Here is a 20318-nt window from a genome sequence, read left to right as displayed (position 1 = left end):
GTTTCTCAAAAAATTAACAATAGAACTCCCTATGACCCAGCAATAGCACTGCTAGGAATTTACCCAAGGGATACAGGAGTGCTGATGCATAGGAGCACATGTACCCCAATGTTCATAACACTACTCTCAACAATAGCCAAAACATGGAAAGAGCCTAAGTGTCCATCAACAGATGAATGGATCAAGAAGATGTGGTTTATCTATACGATGGAATACTACATGGCAATGAGAAAGAATGAAATCTGGCCATGTGTAGCAACATGGATGGACCTTGAGGGTGTTGTGCTGAGCGAAATAAGTCAGGCAGAGAAGGACAAATATCATATGTTTGCACGTATAGGAGGATTAGGAGGAACTTAACGGAGGACCATGGGGGAGAGAAAGGGGGGAAGTGGTGGGGGAGAGGGAGAGAGGCAAACTATGAGAGACTCTTGAATGCTGAGGACAAACTGAGGATTGATGGGTGTGGGAGGGGAGGGGGGAGATGGGCATGGAGGAGGGCACTTGTGGGGATGAGCACTAGGTGTTATGTGGAAACCTACTTGACAATAAAATATTTGTAAAAAAAATATTGTGCTAAATGAAATAAATCAATCAGAATAAGACAAATACCATATGATTTCATTCACATGTGGAATTTAAGAAAAAAAGCAGATGAACCTGGGGGAAAAAAGAAAGAGGCAAACCAGAAAATAGACTCTTAACTGTAAAGAACAAACTTGAGGGTTGCAGGAGGGGAGGTGAGCAGGGGAATGAGTTAAATGCATGATGGGTATTGAGAAGGGCACTTCTCACTTGTTGTGGTGAGTACCGGGTGTTATATGTAAGTGACAAATCACTAAATTCTACACTTGAAATTTAATTAATTAATTTGTCCTGGAACAGCTATCATCTGATTTCCAACTGTAATAAAGACAAAGGAGAGTGCCTGGGTGGCTCTGTCGTGTAAGCACCTGGCTTCAGCTCAGTTCATGATCTCATGTTTCATGAGTCTGAGTCCTGCATTGGGTAAGCTCAAGCCCCACTTTGCGGTGAGCATGAGCCCCACTTCAGGTGGGCCTGACTTCTCTCTCTCTCTCTCTCTGCCCCTCACTTACTTGTGCTCTTTCTCTCTCAAGAAAACAAAACAAACAAACAAAAACACAAGAGAATGTCTTACATCCAAGTTTTAATAAGAATATATGATAGGCAACTATTAAGTTAATAAGCTTCTAAACTTTAACTTTTTGCAAGGGAAACGCATCATGATTTAGTTGTAACAGTGGATCATTCAGCTTAGCTGCAGGGTATCAAGGTTTGAGAGAGCCCAGTCTGAGTGCCCCCCACACTCCTCTCCCATACCATAGATATGGGCAGAATGGCAATCAGTGACATGAGGAAGCCCTTTGGGTATTTGTGGAAAGGATATATAGCATAGCACCCACTGTCCCATGGAGATAGAGAGGGAAACAGCTAGTGTGATTACTCAAACTGGGCTTCCCATTGCCATTCCGTGGTCTCACCTTGGACTTGCGAAGGACTGCTCTTGCAATGCAGAACAGCTGCCTCTCCCCAACAGAGAAGTTTTTGCCACTTTCCACAACTTCTGCTTGCAGTCCTTGGGGTAATTTTGAGACCTGTAATATCAGAGAAAATGAGATGTAGACTACATAGGCATGTGGGCATGTAAGCCACTGTGGGGTGAGACCTAACGTGGCCCCAACAGACCTGCCCCGTCACACTTTGTAATACTCCTTGCCTCTCTATACTCCAGTCACTGATGTTTCTCTTCCTTACCTGTGCACCTTTCATTCCCATCTCAGGGTCTTTGTATATGCTAGTTCCTGTGCTGGAATGTTCTCTCGAAGATCTGCCCTCTACTGCCCCCTCAATATATGATCTCAGCTCAAATGTTCCATCTTTAAAGAGGCCTTGCTTGGCCATTCCACGTAGAAGAGCAGCTCCCTGACTGAAGTAACTGTTGTTCTCATTACTACCTTTACAGCAATTACCACTACCTGAAAGTATCTTATGTGTCCGTTTATTTGTTGTGTTTATCTCCCAGTGAATGTAAGCACCAGGAGGGCAAACGCCTTACCTACTTTGCCTTTGCTGTGTCCCCTGAGCCTAGAATGTGCTTGGCTCACTGTTGGTGTCATCAGTGACATCAGACTTTATTTAGGATTCCAAAATAATCTCATCTCCATGAGATTATTTTACCTCTGCCCCAAAATGGCAGCATCTAGCATATCACGCAAGATGAACCCCAGAGGTACAAGAAGCACCACTGTTGAAGAGGCAGGCTAAGACTAAGAATCAGGTCTTGGAGCTACTTACTGTCATTCTCAGGAATGTCGTGTCCAAGACATTCCATATCTGCTCATCTGTATAGCAGTCAAAAGGGTCTAGGTTGAATCTGCCATAGAGGAAGAGAAGTATTCCATAACCACATGCAACCATTAAACAGTGTGTATAACACTGATATACAAATATTTGCTCAAGTCCTGCTTTCAACTCTTTTTGGTATCTACCTAGAAGAAGAATTGCTAGATCATATGGTAATTACACATTTAACTTTTGAGGAACTACCAAATTGTTTTCCACAGAGGCTGTACCATTTTATATTCCCACCAGCAGTGAACATGAGTTCCAATTTCTCAACATCCTCACCAACACTTCTTATGTTCCTTTTTCCTTTTTCTTTTTTTCATTATAGTCATCCCAGTAGGACTGAAGTGGTATCTCACTGTGGTGGGATTGCTTTTTCTGTCTTTTGCCGTGAAAAAAATCCCAGTTGATCATACAAGCAACATCAGGTTGGGATCTATCTGGACTTCACACCCATTAAGGTTTGCACTTCCATTTGGCATGGGCGACATTATTAATTCTTCTCTGTTATGCAACCACTCAGTCCCAATTAAAATCTATTCTTTTTCTCTAAAATATTTTTTAATGTTTTATTTATTTTTGAGAGATAGAGACAGAGCACAAGCAGGGGAGGGGAAGAGAGAGACAAGAATCTGAAGCAGGCTCCAGGCTCTGAACTGTCAGCCCAATGTGAGGCTCAAACTCACAAGCTCACAAACTGCGAGATCATGACCTGAGCTGAAGTCAGACGCTTAACTGACTGAACCAGCCTGGTGCCCCTGATCAAACCCTATTCTTAATCTCTGCTTTATCTTTCCCCAGTTTTAGCAGTCACACACATTTTGTGTGTAGGGCTAGATTGTAGTAAAGAAGGAGGAGGTAAAATGTCTTATTTGCATGGTATTTGATAGTCTCCAAAACATTTTCATAGACGGCCTCACTGACACCCTTTCCCCTCAAGGGATGGATATACCCCTTTCATTGATGGGAATATTATGGTTTATCAGTGTCGAATGTTTGTTCAAGATCACACCACAAGTCAGTCTGAGAAACAGGCTGGAATCAGAGACACTCAGAGGTAGATGAAACTATAGGATAGAGAACCCAAGTCTTCTCTATTCTAGTCCACACTTGTCCCTGCTGCAAGCACTGTTAAAGGGTGAAACTACTTGGGGTTATACCTCATCTTTACCATTTACTTGTGTGTCTCCTGAAACAAGTCACTTTTCCTCTCTAAGTCCAGTGTCTTCCCTTATAAAGGAGGGATAACAGTAGTGCCTACCCCGTAGGGTAGGGTTGTGGTGACAGTTAAATGAGACAGAACATTAAAGCATGGGCTAGCACATATAAGTGCTCAAAAAATGTTAATTCATATTTTTACTCCTCCTATACCAAGGTGCAATAGATTTGTCCAGGTTCTAGCTTAGCATGGAGATATATCACCAAATATTATCTCATTCCCCTAACACAACCATTTTAAAGTTCCCTGTTTGTGCACATACTATGCACTTCCCCTAGAAGGACTTTCTTCCCCTTCTTCTCCCAGGCAAGCTCCTACTTATCCTATAAGACTCTGCTCAAATGTCCCTTCCTCTTTGGAGGCTTTCTGGATTCACCCAATTAGAGCTATTTGACCTACTTCTGGGCTCCTTTGGCACTTTGTTCATAATCTCTGATCTGGCAAATACCCCATTGTATTATAATCTGTTGGTTCTTATGTCTCTGCACCACCCCTTCCCCTCCTCTCCCTCCCCCTGCATGACTACACTCTGAACTCCTCGGGGGGAACATGGGCAGCGATCATTCACCAGAGCGTCCTCAGGTCCTAGCACAATGTCTGGACCTAGGAAAAGCCCAGAAAAGCCAAATTAAATGAATGAAAGAAGGGAGGGGGGAGGAAAGAAGGAAGGAAGGAAGGAAGGAAATAAAGAAGGAAGGAAGAAAGAAGAAGAGGGAGGAAAGGAGAGGGAGAAAGAAAGGAGTTGGAGGAAAGAAGGAAAGAAGGAAGAAGGGAATTGGAGGGAGAGAAGGAAGGAGGCAGGAGGGAGGAAGGAAGCAAGGAGGGGAAGGGACAGAGGAAAGAATAATAAACAAATGAATATATGATTGAACAGAGCTCTAGGGGTCAGTTTATTGACTTGCCTCTGATAATGCCCCTTAAATATCCCTGAAACATGAGGGATCTAGCTTAATTTTTAATGCATTAGACTTCTTCAATTTCCATGCCCTGATATTCCCACATAGCTAACGTGCACTGTTAAGTAGGAATGTGAATCTGGATAAAGTTTAGTCCCAGAGTTAACATCTGAGGAAATTGAAAGATGAAGAGGTTGAAAGATCCAGTTCTATTTGCTTTGCTGACTGAACTGCCTGGAATATTTCTCACTTTTCCTCTGCCTGGACTGTGAAGAAATATGTCCTAATGTCCAACCTAACAGGCCCCCATCAGCTTTCTCCAGTGGGTGGAGAGAAGAGAATAAGGCACGTCTAAACATTAAAAGAATATAGTGGTAGCCACAATGTAAATGCTTAATGGTGAATTGAATTCTGTCCAATCCCATCAGGTTTTTTAAAAATAAAAATTAAGCCTTGATTTTTTTTTTTACCACATTACAGTTTACAAAGTGCTCTTGTGTATATCAGGGCTTCATTCAATCTTCAGGGACACTTCAGTGAGTCTCAGTGAGTGGCCCAACTTGCCAAGGAGAGCTCAGAGGCCCCAAAACTGAGGCTTTGGGCACCAGCAACCCAAAGACAGCTCAGCTCTGGCAGCCTGGTCCTGCCCCCCCATCTTCTGCTGCACCTGATGGTTCCTGAGAGCAGGACAGGATCTTGAGGGATAACCGAGAACCTGGACCGCAGGTCCTCCAGGCCAATGCTGCTGATGTCCACACCATCGATGAGAATCCGGCCTGCTGCAGCCTCCACCAAGCGGAAGAGAGCCACTCCCAAGGAGGATTTCCCTGTTGGGCAAGAAACAAGCAGGGCCTCACTTTCCTGGTCCGCACTAGAGGCAGCACAGGCCACACCTGGATTCACACCTGACCTGCTCCCCTCCATGGTCCATCCTTTGTTATCCTGAGCCCTGAGAGAGCAGAAGAGGAGTGGAGTCTCTGCTGCAAGTAGTGTCCCACACCATGAGCAGCTTTCTTACAGCCCAGATCAGAGGGCACAACTGGAGCCCCTGGGTTAAATCCAGCCATTTATATATTGTTTCACATGCACAGTGCTACTGTTATTTTTTACATTTTTTGCCAGCATTAAAAAACTCCAAAGATCCTATGTACAGAAATTCAAATTGCATGCTCTTCTTGAAACCTAGAACTGGCAACACTGGTCCCACATCCTCCCATCTAACAAGCAGCCAGAGCTGAGTGTGGCTGCTTCTTTGAGAGAGAACAGTGCTCTCCAGTGCAACACTCTGCCCTTCCCACCCTCCTTCATCACACCCCAGACCCATAGTAGCTTCTCTACATCAGACTGCAGCCCTCTCAGGCCAATTGCAGGCAAGAAGTAGGAAGGGAAGGACGCACTAAAGAATACAGGTGGAAGCTCTTCACCTAGCAGGAGTGCAAGGCCTGCAGGGGGCCAGAAGAGGTGGAGACCCATGAAGGCGCTTGTCTTCCTGGAGGGCTACCTGGTGGAGGCAGCACCTAGGCACACAAGGATGGGGTAAGAATCAAGGCTGAGCAGTGTCTCTGAACAATGCAAAAATAGGAGGGAGCTACACTTGGACCAGACCTCCCAGAAGTAATAGGAGAGGCAGGGAGGGAAAGAAGTCAGAAAGGAGAGGGCAAAGAAGGAGGCTAATAAGAGAGGTCTAGGAATGGTGAGAAGGAAGGAGAAGTGGGACCCAGACTTCACTCCTGGCCCTGCTCTTCACCCTTGCAGAGCCCTGTATTGCCTCTTACTTGAAGCGCTCCTTCTCTGCACCCTGTTCATCCTTCCTGACTCAGCTCAATGTTGATCTTGGGGCCCAGGCCACCAGAGCTCACCAGAGCCCAACCGCATTACTCTTCCATGACATTCTCCACAATCTGTAATTACCTTATTTATTTACTTATTTGATGGCTTAACACCTATCTTTTCCAGTGGAATCCCATGATAGCAGGACTTTGAATTTTGTTCACCAGCGCATGGTATAAAACAAGGACCCAGTAAATATCTGTGGGGTCACTGAGTAAACACATGGAAATGAGTCCAACACCCACAGGTCAAAGTTGAGGACAGGGGGTGCCCCAGGAGACTCCACTCACCAGAGCCTGTCCTTCCCACGATGCCCACCACTTCTTGGCCATGAATTGTCAGGTTGATGCCATTAAGGATAATGGGTGTGTTGTCTCTGTATTTCATCTGATAATCCTGGAATGTTATTTCTCCATGCTGTGGCCACCCAGGAGGACAGCTCATACCTTCCGTGTGTAAAGGAGCCTCGGGGACACACATCTCATTTTTGAAAAAAGAAAAAGAAATCAATACTAATCATTAATCTCTGCCCATCCTCTGCTGACCCACTGGCCTCCAGCTGTTGGGTGTGTAACCCACCTCAGCCTGTCTCACACTGAGATGAAGCCACTGGCTGTGTAATCAGAGGAGCACTCCAAGAGGAACATCCTGTCCCACTCACCTGATATACACATAATTTTATCCACAAAGAGTGAGAAACCACTTAGCTAGCCCCCTTGTTATTAACATAGAGAACGTCTTCTAATTTATTATGTGAGGCTCTAAGGAAATAGAATCTAGAACAGTGACAATAAGGGCACCAAAGTTAACTGACCCCTGTGTGGCATGTTTTATAGCTTAGCAGCCTTGTGTAGACTAATGCTGCCTCTATCCTCATCGATAAGGTAGGTAATTTTAGATGCATTTCACAGGCAAGGAAATAGAGGCTCAAACAGGTCAAATGACTTATTTAATATGATCACAGAGTGGATGAGGACTCAGACCATGGCTGCCCGACTCCAAGACCACAACTGAATCAAACACAGTCCTGAGGCCCAAATGATGGAAAAGAAGCACAGTCACCTGACCGTAAGCTCTTCACCACAGGTGTGATGTACAATAGCATCCTTTCATGTTAAATCAAAGTTCTGTGATTCACAAATTCTGCTCCTATTGACAGGGTCCAGAGAACTGGTTTTAAAGGCTCTGCCAGTCCCTGGCTGTGCAATCTTAAGCAGGGTTCCTCAGTCTGGCCAACTCTCAGTTTCCTTCTCCAGAAAATGGGGATAGTAATTCAATCAACTGTATAAAATTGTTTTGTGCTTCCATGAGATAATCTATATATAAAAATATTGAAGCTTTACTGTGGGCCAGGCATTATGCTAAGTGCTTTACATATTGTGTTATTTAATCTTTGTAATAACCCAATGAATAGATATGTTGATCTGTCCCCAGTTTACATAGCTGTCTCAAGTGGCAAAGCTTGGATTTGAACCCAGGTGATCTGGCTCTAAAATCTATGTTCTTAACTATTCTAACACAAATAGAAGCAATAATAATAATTCCAATTATTATTGACATTATTATTGTTTTTATACTTGGGCAAAACTCTCATTTCTAAAAAGGGCAGATTATTCTCTCTATATCCAGGAAAGCAGTGGGGTATGTGATGAAAATGGGCCATAGGATATGGAAGAGTTTCTAAGAAATGACATCCACAGGTACAGGGAAGATGGGTAGGAAGGGCCATGGGCCACAGTTGCCCCTTGAAAAAGCCTCAGGACCTCTGGGGTGCTGGAGCTTGCAGAGGTCATGGAAGCTGAGGTCATGGAAGGCATGGGTGTGAAAACTTCCAGAGCTCCCCACACCAAACCCAGACCTGCATCCCACCTTCATGTACTGCAGCATCCTTTCTGCAGAAGTGAAGTATGCCTCTGTCTCTGAACCAATCCTGGCAGTGGCCTGGAAGTTGGACGCCAGCTGCAGTGAAGGAGAAGCATCAGGTCAAGAAGCTAACGGGGGTGTACTTAGGATTTCAATGCCCCTAAAAACCTACTCATCACCATTCTCCCTGAGTGATTTCTCAACCAAGACAATTTCCTTACAAGAGTGGAGCAGATAACTTTGGTGCTCCCCACCCCTCAAGCCCATATCTGAGGTTAGCCGCATGATAGCAGGCAGTTCTCCATGAGACACCACTGACACTATCCCACCTCAAGTACCCTCTGTGTGTATTTCTGCTTTCTACTCAAAACCTTTACTCACACCACAGGAGCCCCCTCTATCCATGCACAGTTGCAGCCCCAAAACACAGGGGAGTGAAAGTCCTGTGGGCCACCTTTCAAATAATGGGGAAAGGAGCCAGGAGATGAAGGCTCCTGTCCCTCAGCCTTTGGGGTCAATCCAGGGAGCATCCTATATGCTTCTCCGGAGGTGCCTGTAGAGTTGAGAGCTAGTGACCCAGAACAGTAATCTCAATGGCACTTGCCCATAATGGAGTTCCTCCTTTCCTGTGCTTCTTACAACCTCCCAAATAATCTGCCTACACCCAAGTCCTTGTTTCCAGCCTTGCCTTTAGGGAAACCCAGGGGAAGAGGAGTCTCAGGAACTCTCAGGAATGGGAGGCAGCACAGATGAGGACAACTGAGGCCCAGAAGAGGAAATGACATATACAGAATCCCCTGGGACTTGGAAGCAGAGCTGAGACGGGGACCCCAATCTTCATTCCTCCCATCCCCCTGGTCCAACATGTAGGCAAACAGGCCACACAGAGGGTGCTGGACAACAAGGTCATTATACATTCATTCAGCACACTTCCTGAGGCCTGTATGGCATGTGCCAATCCAGGATCTGTGCCCCAAAGTGCAACAGACCCAGGCCCTGCCCTCAAGAAGCTGTGGGGAGACAGATGGGTCCATAGAGAATGGCAGCACAGAAGGATGGGCTTCACCATGGGAGGCATTGGGGAGCCATTAGAGCCCCCAGGCAAGGTCCCCTTTCCCGAAAAGGACCACAGTGAAGGCCTCCTGAAGCAATTGGCATAGGGGTTTCGTTTTAAGCAGAGGTGGGATTTAGCAAGTTAAAAATGAGTGGAGAAGGGCGTTCCATAGAGAGGGGACAAAGTCCTGAAAGTAGTTAAGTAGTGGGGTATATCCAGGGGCTTGCATGCCATTGGTCTATGACTGGAGCAGAGAGTATGGGTAGGGGAAGGAAAGCCCTTTAGAAGTCAGAGAAGGTTGGGGTGCCTGGGTGGCTTAGTCGGTTAAGCATCTGACTTTCGCTTAGGTCATGATCTCGCGGTTCGTGGGTTCGAGCCCCGCGTCGGGCTCTGTGCTGACTGCCAGCTCAGAGCCTGGAGCCTGTTTCAGTCTGTGACTCCCTCTCTCTCTGACCCTCCCCTGCTCACGCTGTCTCTCTCTCTCTCTCCTAGAAATAAATAAAACATTAAAAAAAAATTTTAGAAGTCAGAGAAGGTGGATGTCATAATGAATGACACTGACAGTGGGAAAGGAGCCGAGGGAGACTGCCTTTCCTCCAGTCAGTTTATCAGACATGGCTGGCTGCCTAGTCAGTAGCTGGTCCCTTCTTTCTTCCTTGCTAGCACATCCCCCATTATGCTCAGGTATCTGGCAGCCTGGTGCTCTTGGCAGACTTGGTTAACTCCACTGCTCTTGTCATTGACGGGTTTAGGTGTGAGCCATGCTACAATTCCGACAAATGAAGCAGGAAGAGGAGTCAGAAGGGAGTATTCGGGGAAGCTGCTCCTTGTTCTTATAGCAGGGCACAAAAAAGTTCTCTCCTCTCTAACTTTTGGTGGTTATTGTGTGAGGATGTGTTGCTTGGGGCTGCGACAGCCATTTTGTGACCCTGAATTGACAATCCTGAGGATGAAGCCAGGCTGTGGATGCCAGGGCAAAAAGATAGAATGCTCATGGATTCATGCTAGGTCCTAAATTAACAAAGAAAAGCCTACCCCAGCCTTCTGGATACATCACATAGTAAGTCTCAAAACTGCCATTTTGAACTGGTTCTAGGGCTTGGTGGCTGGAGGCCAGGAACATCTCAATTATTTACAGTTCTTAAGGTTGCAAAGCAACATGGTGTCTGATTCCTGCCACCCAAAGCTTGAAACATAATTTCACTGAGAGTGCGTGCAGAGGTCAGCAAGGCAACAGTGTGCCCAGAGGAGAGATGTATGCTGGGGTCATGAGGCCAGATTTGAGGGGCCTGAGGGCATGGTCCACAGCTTAGGTTTGGCATAAGGAGACAGGGAATCTCTGAGAGCTCTAAACAAGGCAGGACATCAGGAAAACTGTAACTGAAGGTCACTCTGGTGAGAAGGTAGAAAGTGGACAGAAGGGGCTTGGAGGTGAGGGGAGGAGGCTTCCAGGTTGCTACCCAGAGGGATGAGACACTTGAAAAGGGCAGCAGACACTGAGAAGAAAAAATCAATCCAGGGCCATTTTGAAGCAGTCAGGCCTCCAGCAAACTCCTCACTAGTTTTCTGTGATGGAACAAGCTGGGGAGATGTTTGAGAGGTGCTTCATGTGCACAGTGCACCTTGGGAGAGATGAGCCCCCGCCCCCCCTGCCTGGGCCAGCACATGACAACATTGTCCCAAGCTTTGCCCCCCTGGCCCATGTCATAGGGGAACCAGGAGATATATCTGGCCATAGTGACTCAAAGCCCCCTATGACACCAGTGTGGTGCTTCTCCCCAGACTTTTGGAAGGTTTGGTGGCAACTCTGGACTGGTACATGTGTGTCCGCGCGTGTGCATGCATGCATGTGTGTGTCAGAGAAAGGGAGAGAGAGAGAAGAGATGAATGTGATCCACTAGGGACAAACCTGTCTCTCACTAGCGGTGGGACCCAGAGCAAGTTACTGAATTCGGAAGCTCTGGTTTCCTCTCTGTAAGCAAAGAACAATAACAGCTAACATTTACTGAGCATCTATTCTGGGCCAAGCACTATCCTGGGTGTTTAACATGCATTAGTCCTCATGTTTATAAACATGCCTCACAAATCTATAATTTTGGAACTTGTATTATCTCAGTTTTACAAAATGAGGAGTCCCAGCCACAAGGAGGGTAAGAGGCTTCCCAAAGTCACACAGCTAATAATGGGCAGAGCCTGGCCCAAACCCACATTTCAAACCACACAAGCTTAACCACTTCACTATAGCTCATGGAATGTGGTAAGAATTCAATGCAAGAGGGGCGCCTGCATGGCTTAGTCGGTTAAGCGTCTGACTTTCGCTTAGGTCATGATCATGGGTTCGAGCCCCGCGTCGGGCTCTGTGCTGACAGCCAGCTCAGAGCCTAGAGCCTGCTTCAGCTTCTGTGTCTCCCTCTCTCTCTGCCCCTTCCCTGCTCACGCTGTCTCTCTCTCTCTCTCTCTCTCTCTCTCTCTCAGAAAAAAAAAATTCAATGCAAGAAAGCACAACAAGCACCTAGCAAAGTGCTAGCTCAGTGCAAGTGTCCAGTACATTCCATGTTGTTGCACTGGTCAGCTGTCTGTGAGCGTGAGCACGGCACAGCCCTCTGCATGGCCTGGGTGCCTGGGGAAGGTTCCGCAGACACAGGCATGGCTGTGCATGTACAGGATTGCACGTTTGTGCAAATACATACCTGCTGCAAGGGCTCAATATGAGCAAGATGGAGCCCCCTTGGCATACCCAAAAGATGCCTCACCCTTGGGGCACATGAGATCCAAAGCCAGTTAGAGAGAAAACCACATGACCACAGAGAAGGCAGGTAATGAGCACCCTCTCGGGGAGTTGGAACTGTGTAACCAGGGTTCCCCCAGATGGCTGCAGAGCCAGCCTCTGGCTTCACGGCCCTTGTGGCTAGCCCTTCCACAGGACTGACCCTACAGACATGAACTTGGCCAGCTAGACCCTGTCATGCCCCAGTGTACTGGGCGTGGAGGAACTCTGGCCAGGAGCTGTGCAGACTGCTACATCAGAATCCCCTAGAGAACCTGCTTTTTTTTTTTTTTTGTACAAATAGTTTATTGTCAAATTAGTTTCCACATAACACTCAGTGCTCATCCCCACGAGTGCCCTCCTCCATGCCCATCTCCCCCTCCCTCCCACATCCATCAGTCCTCAGTTTTTGTCAGCATTCAAGAGTCTCTCATGGTTTGCCTCTCTCCCTTTCCCCNTTTTTTTTTTTTTACAAATAGTTTATTGTCAAATTAGTTTCCACATAACACTCAGTGCTCATCCCCACGAGTGCCCTCCTCCATGCCCATCTCCCCCTCCCTCCCACCTCCATCAGCCCTCAGTTTTTGTCAGCATTCAAGAGTCTCTCATGGTTTGCCTCTCTCCCTTTCCCCCACCATTTCCGCCCTTCTTCTCCCCCTTGTTCCTCCGTCAAGTTCCTCCTAATCCTCCTATACGTGCAAACATATGATATTTGTCCTTCTCTGCCTGACTTATTTTGCTCCGCATAACACCCTCAAGGTCCATCCATGTTGCTACACATGGCCAGATTTCATTCTTTCTCATTGCCATGTAGTATTCCATTGTATAGATAAACCACATCTTCTTGATCCATTCATCTGTTGATGGACACTTCGGCTCTTTCCATGTTTTGGCTATTGTGGAGAGTGCTGCTATGGACATTGGGGTACATGTGCTCCTATGCATCAGCATTTCTGTATCCCTTGGGTAAATTCCTAGCAGTGCTATTGCTGGGTCATAGGGGAGTTCTATTGTTAATTTCCTGAGGAACCTCCACACTGTTTTCCAGAGGGGCTGCACCAGTTTACATTCCCACCAACAGTGTAGGAGGGTGCCCGTTTCTCCACATCCTCGCCAGCATCTAGAGAGAACCTGCTTTTAAAATTAGATTCCGAGACCCCACCCACCCAGGACCTGACTCTGAGTCCCCAAGGCTGTGCTCTAGAGCATGGTTCTCCTGGCAGTTGCACCAGTGCCCAGGCCGAATATGCCTGCAAGGCTGGGGCAAAGTGCTCTTCTTCAAGTCTTGTGCACTTAAAAGTCTGAGAAGACTTGTTTCAGGGAAGGGACTGGATCCTCCTTAGATAACTCAAGGGAGCCTGACAGCTGAGTCAAAGAATAATAGTAAAGTGAAAACATACCAGACAGCAAATAAGAGGTCTTTGTTCTTACCCTGGTTCTACTTCTTTTCTTTAAATGTTTGTTTATTTTTGAGAGACAGAGACAGAGCACAAGCAGGGGAGGGACAGAGAGAGACGGGGGAAGACACAGAATCTGAAGCAGGCTCCAGGCTCTGAGCTGTCAGCATAGAGCCTGATGCAGGGCTTGAACACAGGAACCATGAGATCATGACCTGAGCCAAAGTCAGATGTTCAACTGCCTGAGCCACCCAGGTGCCCTATTCTGGCCCTACTTCTAATGCTCTATCCATTCAGACAAATCTTTTCCTTTCTGGGCTTCAGTGTCCCCATCTGCACAATAAGAAGTTTGGACAGGGCTGCCTGCAGGCTCCATTCAATCCCAATACTCTAAGATTCCATTAATATCTTTAAATATAGACTTCCCAGTTCAGAGGTGACAGGAAAACAGGAAAGCAGCAAATTCAGAAGGCCAAGCACACAACTCATAAGGCCACAAATGGCCAAAACCCCATGAACCCCCCTGATTCTGCCCATAAGCCAAAAGCCAAACCCCTACTGTCTGAGAGTCCCTCCCTCACCTGCAGGATGAGGCTGATAGCCATGGCTTTATAGGAATAGGGGGCAGAGGAAATGCCAAAAGCCACAAACAAGGCCACAGTCAAGGTCAGCAGGTTGGTCATGGTCTCCATCCTCAGTGCTATCCATCTCGAGGAGGACAGGAACATCAGCAGGTAGTTATTCTGCGTATCACTCAGCCTCTTAAACCTGAGAAAGAAAGGACAACCTGAAAACCACATGTGTTTGTCTAACTCAGAGTTTCCTGGGAGTGGACACTGGTTGCTTCCTCCAGCATCCAGCTCCCCACTCCCACCCAAGGAACCTGACTTATCTTTGGGGGCCTCTTCCCTGCCCCTTTCTCAGCCATGGAGTGTTCTGACCCCAAATCTAGGAGTAGGCTCTGACTGACTTATGCCTATCAGCACAGGCTCTTCCTTGGGCCTTGACGATTAGTTCACCATCAGGGGAAGTTCCCTACCTGGGCCAATGCAAGTGAACAAATGTCAGGGTCTACACATGAGTGAAGGGAAGCAACCCCTTCCAAGTATCTATGTACCTCAGAGTGTGTCTGTCTTATTCACTACCATCTCCCCCATGGCTCTGAGCACCCAGTAGGCGAATGAATGTATCACTTGAAGATGCCCACAGTCGCAGCACCTGCATAGTCCTTGAGTGCTCTCCAGTCCCACTGGGAGAATTGGTGCCACGGTTCATCCAGTATTCCAGTTAACCAGACACATACTGTCGCCCACACTCATGTCTTACCAGGCTCAAACTCACTTCAGATGACTCAGATACCACCTCTTTCTCCCTTGAACTTTTTTTCTAAGTTTGTTTGTTTGTTTATTTTGAGAGAGAGAGGGAGAGAGACAATCCCAAGCAGGCTCCACACTGTCAGTATAGAGCCTGATGCAGGGCTCAATCCCATGAACGGGGAGATCATGACCTGAGTTGAGATCAAGAGTCAGAAGCTTAACCAACTGAGCCACTCAGGCATCCCCCCCACCTTTTTTTAAAGTTTCTCCTGAACTCTTATGGCCTTATATCTGCTTTTCTCCTATGTTGTTAGTCATTTTTAACCCTGTATTATTACAAAAATATGTGTATGTATCTCCCGTCTTCCACAAGACCATGAGGTTCTTATAGTTCAGTGCAGATCATGTGTGATTGATCTTTACAAATGGATAAGTTCATATGATACAATTAAGCCTCAGCATCAATCATAGGATGTTTTCATTGGTATCAACAAACATTTAGAATACAAATCTATAGATGAGAAAAGTGAAGGATATTCTGTTAGAAAGCTATTGTTCCTTGTATTTTATGAAATTAGATACCTGTTTGGAAGTGAAAGAAAAAGAACAATGCAAGAAGTGCTGACCCAACAATACTTCTTACTACTAATTATCTTAATACGTGTATGTGATATCCACAGGTCTTTAAGGTTTACAAACATTTTCCACATCACTTATATTTATTATTCATCTTATAGATGAGGTCCTGGAAGCCCAGAGAAATAAATGGGATAAAATAATGTGAAGAGAACACTATTTCTGGATGCTCTGCTCCCTACCTTCCTGCTTCCCACAGTCCCCACTGCCCCATAGTTCTAAGATGACAGCACAGGACTCACTTGCTGATGAAGTCTTCAGTTTTTCCATAGATGTGGATAGAGCTCAGGCCCTGCAGAGTGGTGACGATGTGGGAGAGCAGAGGGGAGCGGCTGTAGTTCTCCAGTCTCTTGAACATGCTGATGGCCATCTTAAACTTCCTGCATCAAGAATGAGAGTGAGTGACCTGGGCCGTCCAACGCAGGGACCACCCAGTTCTACACAGATTCCAGCCTGGTATCTCAAGTCACAAACCCAGCTCACGAGCACATAGAATGCACTTACAGATAATAAACAAGGCAAATAGTGACTAATATGATTCCAATCAGCAGGGTATATGGAGACAGCACACTGACAACCAACAAGATGGCAACCACCATCAAAAACAGGATCAGGAATTCTTCAGCAACAACGGGCAACAACTGGTCCAGCTCATCCAAGTCTGCCACAAAGCAGTTCAGGAGTCGGCCTACTGGGATTGTGTCAAAGAAGCTCATGGGGCAGCGTAAAACCTGTAGGGACAAAAGCAACCCAGATCAAGAGATAGTTCTGGGACTCAATGAAGATGTCAGTTATCCTCAGCTCTGAGGAGGTGTAGGATGCAGCCTAAAGGGTGTGCAAGGGAGGCAGTTTAGAACAACGGTTAAAAGCATGAGCTCCATAGTCAATCTGCCTGGGTTCCAGTGTTAGCAAACTTCTCTACCTACTGCTGTGTGACTTTGAGCAAGTTAACTTAATCCCTCTGAGTCTCAATGTCTTCATTTATAAAATGGAGATGATAATGACACTTCACTGAGTTGTGGTGAAGATTGCACAATTCTGCAAATAGACTAAAAACCTCCAAGATATACAACTTAAATGATTATGATTTTTGATGTTTTATGATTACATGAATTATATATCAATAAACCTGTTATTGAAGAAGGATGGAAGGAAGGAAGGCAGGCAGGCAGGAGGGAGGTAGAGGGAGGAAGAGATAACACAATGAAAGTCTCAGAACAGTTCCTGCCTCCTAATTAGCATTCCATTAATACCAGCGCTTATTATTTTCTACAAATGGGACCCTTTTCACTCAGGATCGCCAATGATTAGCAGTAGCAATGCCACTGCGATTGCATGTAACTTGGTGTCTTGGTAGAACTTAAGTATGACTTCCCTTTCTTGAAGATGGTGTTCTCCCTAACTTGGTCTCTAAAAACAGTGGACATGAGTCCCTTTGGAGATCAAAGAACATTACATACTTGAAGGGCTCTAACAAAAGCATCTAGTTCGTGTCCTCATTTTACGGATAAGGAAACTGAAGCCCAGAGAAGGTAAGGCTGCCCATCAATTTTCTCAAGGTCACCCAAGTATTTAATGGCAAAACCATGACCAGGCCTCCCAAGGGTTCCCAACCACCCTGCTCCAGCACAGCCACTCTCTTTACAAAAGTCATTTCTTAAAGGTTTGTGGCATTGAGTTACCTACCAACTGACCACTTTCATTTCCCCATGTATTTCTCAAGCTGTAACACAAGAACAAGACATAAATAGAAGTTAATCCTATCTATTAAGGCCAAAAACAAAGGAAGGAATAAAAGGAGAGTGGAGGGAGGAGGAAAGTGCATTTTGATTATTACTAAATAATAATTATTTTCATCATAAAGTTTTCCAGAAATGCTCTGCTTCTCTTCACCTCCTAATTTAAGTTGGCTGAGTGTGACTTCCCCTTCAGGTCACAGCAGAGAGGTCCCTTCCTCCTAGAAGGCTTCTTGGATTCCATCCTTTCCTCCACCACCTACATGCTGGAGGTTCTTAAGAACCTAATCCCATGGGCCCCCACCCAGTGGGTAATTTTGCACACTACATTACAACAAGCCTATTTTATCATCAGCCTCCCTCAGTAGACTACAAGGCCATGATGGTCTGAACCATACCTGCATTGTTCATTCACCACTGTAAGCCCAATACCTATCATAGAACCTGCACATAGTAACATCTGGTGAGGGGGAGAGCAATGATATTTCCAAGAGGCAGTTTGGTATTCTAACCATAACACATTCTCATTATAACACACAGGGATGACAAGGATGTCAGGCTTCTCATTTGTAAAATGAGGATAATAGTACCACTTGAAAAGGAACTTGGGACAATTATAAGCAACTCTATATGTGACAGTGTTCAGCCAACAGAGGCCAGCATTGGTGTGCCTCCTGACCCTCCAGCAAGGGACATTAAGTTTTTAGAATCACACTACCAACACTGGATAGTCTCCAGGCACCCAGCTCATTCTGTGGCTTGCTTCCACCTGTGGCCCAGTGTGCACTTGCAACTATATTCTGTAAAGGGCAAAACTGTGGAGACAGTAGAAAGATCAGTGGTTGTCAGGATTTGGAGGGAAAGGAGGGATGAGTGGTAGAGCACAGAGGAGTTTTACAGCAGTGAAACTCTTCTGTATGATGCTTCATGGCAAATACTTGTCAGTATATATTTGTCCAAGTCCATAGAATGTATAGCACAAAGGGGATTTTAGATAAACTATGGACTTTAGATGATGATGATGATGTTGGTGATGATGATGATGATGATGTATTGGTACTGGCTTATCAACTGTAACAAACATCCCACACTAATGCAAGATATTAGTAACAGGAGAAACTGGGGGATTAGTAAGGGGCATATGAGAACTCTGTACTTTCAACTTCATTTTTCTTAAACCAAAAGCTGCTCCAAAAAAATGAAGTCTAGTAATTAAAAAAAGGAAAGAAAAGCAGGCAAGGCTAGGGCACAGCCTGCAGCTGCAGCTGCTACCCAGACCCATACCTTGCTAAGGAGTTTGCTGTGCAGGGTGGTGGATGCTTTCCTCATGAGCTTGGTGAAGGCCCATGAGAAGCAGATGCTCATGAAGATTAGCAACACCGTACTGAGGCCGTACACCAGTTGGTAAATTGGCAGCTGAGGGTTGTCCAGTATGTCGCCTGGGTCTGCCATAGTTCCATTGCTCTCTTGGCTGCTATTGGTCTTCAAGAGAGAACAGAGTGTGGTTTAATAAGACATACAGTTGGTCTTATGCCCAGTCCCTAAATCCCTGTAATTCCCTAAGTGATAAGGGTGTGCTGGGAGCATATTTTGTTCTAATATTTGGATTTTTACTCTGGTTCCTGACATAAAAGCTTCTAAGACCCTTTAAGTCTCTGGAGCAATTAGAGTGTCTTTTTGTAGCTAGTGAGATGGCTGGTGAGGAGAGGGCTAGATAGCTTCAGGATGGAGAACTGGTCCCCAGAAAGACCAAACCATTACTAGAAGCTTAGAACTTTCAACCCCAACCCCCATCCTCTGTCTGACTGGGGAGAGGAGCTGTAGTTTGAATTAATAATTGATTGTGCCTATATGATGAAGCCACCATAAAAATCCCTAAAGTGCAGGGTTCAGAGAGCTTCTGGGTTGGTGAATACATCTACATTGGGGTTGTGCACCCCAATTCCACAGAGACAGAAGCCCCTGCACCTGGAGTCTTTCTACATCTCACTCTATGAACCGCTTCATCTGGCCGATCATCTGTATCCTTTATTATGTCCCTTATAATACACTGGTAAAAGTATTCCCTGTGTCATGTGAGCCACTCCAGCAGATGATCAAATCAAAAAAGGAGGTCATAGGAACCCCTAGTTGATAGCTGATCTGTCAGATATATAGGAGGTCCAGACTCTTGATTGGCATCTGAAGCAGAGACAGACCTGTGGGAGTGAGCCCTTAACCTGGGGAGTCTGTACTAATTCCAGGTGGCATCAGACTGAATTGAATCATAGGACACAGAGATGTTGTCCAGAGCATTACAGAATTGGTTGCTTTCAGGAAAAACCTGCACAATAGATATCAGAGGCATTGTGTGGGAATAGAGCAAAGTAGTGAGTTTTCTTTCTTTGAGGAGGCAGACCGCCTGAATCAAATGCCCCCAAGGCTGCCTGATTTCTAATAAGGCCTCTCTTCTTCTGTTAGGGTAGAAAAGCCTTAATAAATTCACTCTATGGTGTTAGAAATTTGTGCTAGATTGGGGCACCTGGGTGGCTTAGTCAGTTAAGCATCAGACTCTTGATTTCAGTTCAGATCATGATCTCCTGGCTGGTGAGTTCGAGCCCCATATCAAGCTCTGCACTGACAGTGTGGAGCCTGCTTGGGATTCCCTATCTTTCTGTCTCTCTCAAAGTAAATAAATAAAATTTAAAAAAAATTTGTGCTAGATTATCACCCAGCATCATCCCTGGTGCTGTCTACATTCCCTGCCGCAATGTAAGGGAGAGTTTGGGAACTTGGTTTCCCAGACTCCTGCCAACGTGGTCTCAGGTTAGATTTTACCAAACAGTGGCAGTCACAGGAAATCTCAATGCTGAAAGAGAGGAAGTCATCACCACACACTGGTGGCAATTGTGGGCATGTGTGTGGGACGTGGAGTTTGGTCGGTGGATTGTAGTCATCCTTTTGAGAATCAGCCACTTGAGTGCTACCCACTGCTGAGGTCACTGGAGCCCTTCCAATAATTGTGTGGCTTCTAATTCTTAGATTAAATCTTTGGAGGCTCTACATACTTCAAGTGGCTTCTGTTTCCCTAACCAAACTCTGCCTGACACATGGCTCAAAAGTTAACCAAGTAGGGGCACCTGAGTGGCTCAGTCTCTTGATTTCAGCTCAGGTCATGATCTCCTGGCTCATGAGTTTGAGCCCCACATTGGCTCGGTGCTCAGCCTGTCAATGCAGAGCCCACTTCTGATCCTCTGT

General features: G+C 45.9%; 1 protein-coding gene across 4 annotated transcripts in view; it reads right to left on the bottom strand.

Moving 5' to 3' along the window:
• ABCC11 (ATP binding cassette subfamily C member 11) overlaps positions 1-20318 on the bottom strand; it is a 71871-nt gene that overhangs the window by 3921 nt on the left and 47632 nt on the right. For all 4 annotated transcript variants that reach the window (XM_039242111.1, XM_039242126.1, XM_039242119.1 and 1 more), the window contains 9 exons: positions 18366-18563; positions 15850-16076; positions 15588-15725; positions 13975-14161; positions 8182-8271; positions 6603-6792; positions 5150-5309; positions 2317-2395; positions 1503-1616 (listed from right to left, as the gene is read on the bottom strand). In XM_039242111.1, coding sequence (XP_039098042.1) covers positions 1503-1616; positions 2317-2395; positions 5150-5309; positions 6603-6792; positions 8182-8271; positions 13975-14161; positions 15588-15725; positions 15850-16076; positions 18366-18563 — 1383 coding nt within the window. The remainder of the gene's footprint in view (positions 1-1502; positions 1617-2316; positions 2396-5149; positions 5310-6602; positions 6793-8181; positions 8272-13974; positions 14162-15587; positions 15726-15849; positions 16077-18365; positions 18564-20318) is intronic.

This window comes from Hyaena hyaena, unplaced genomic scaffold (genome assembly GCF_003009895.1).
Source record: "Hyaena hyaena isolate Hyena2069 unplaced genomic scaffold, ASM300989v1 scaffold_7, whole genome shotgun sequence".
Taxonomy (NCBI): domain Eukaryota; kingdom Metazoa; phylum Chordata; class Mammalia; order Carnivora; family Hyaenidae; genus Hyaena; species Hyaena hyaena.
This window is presented reverse-complemented; position numbering and strand designations above follow the sequence as displayed.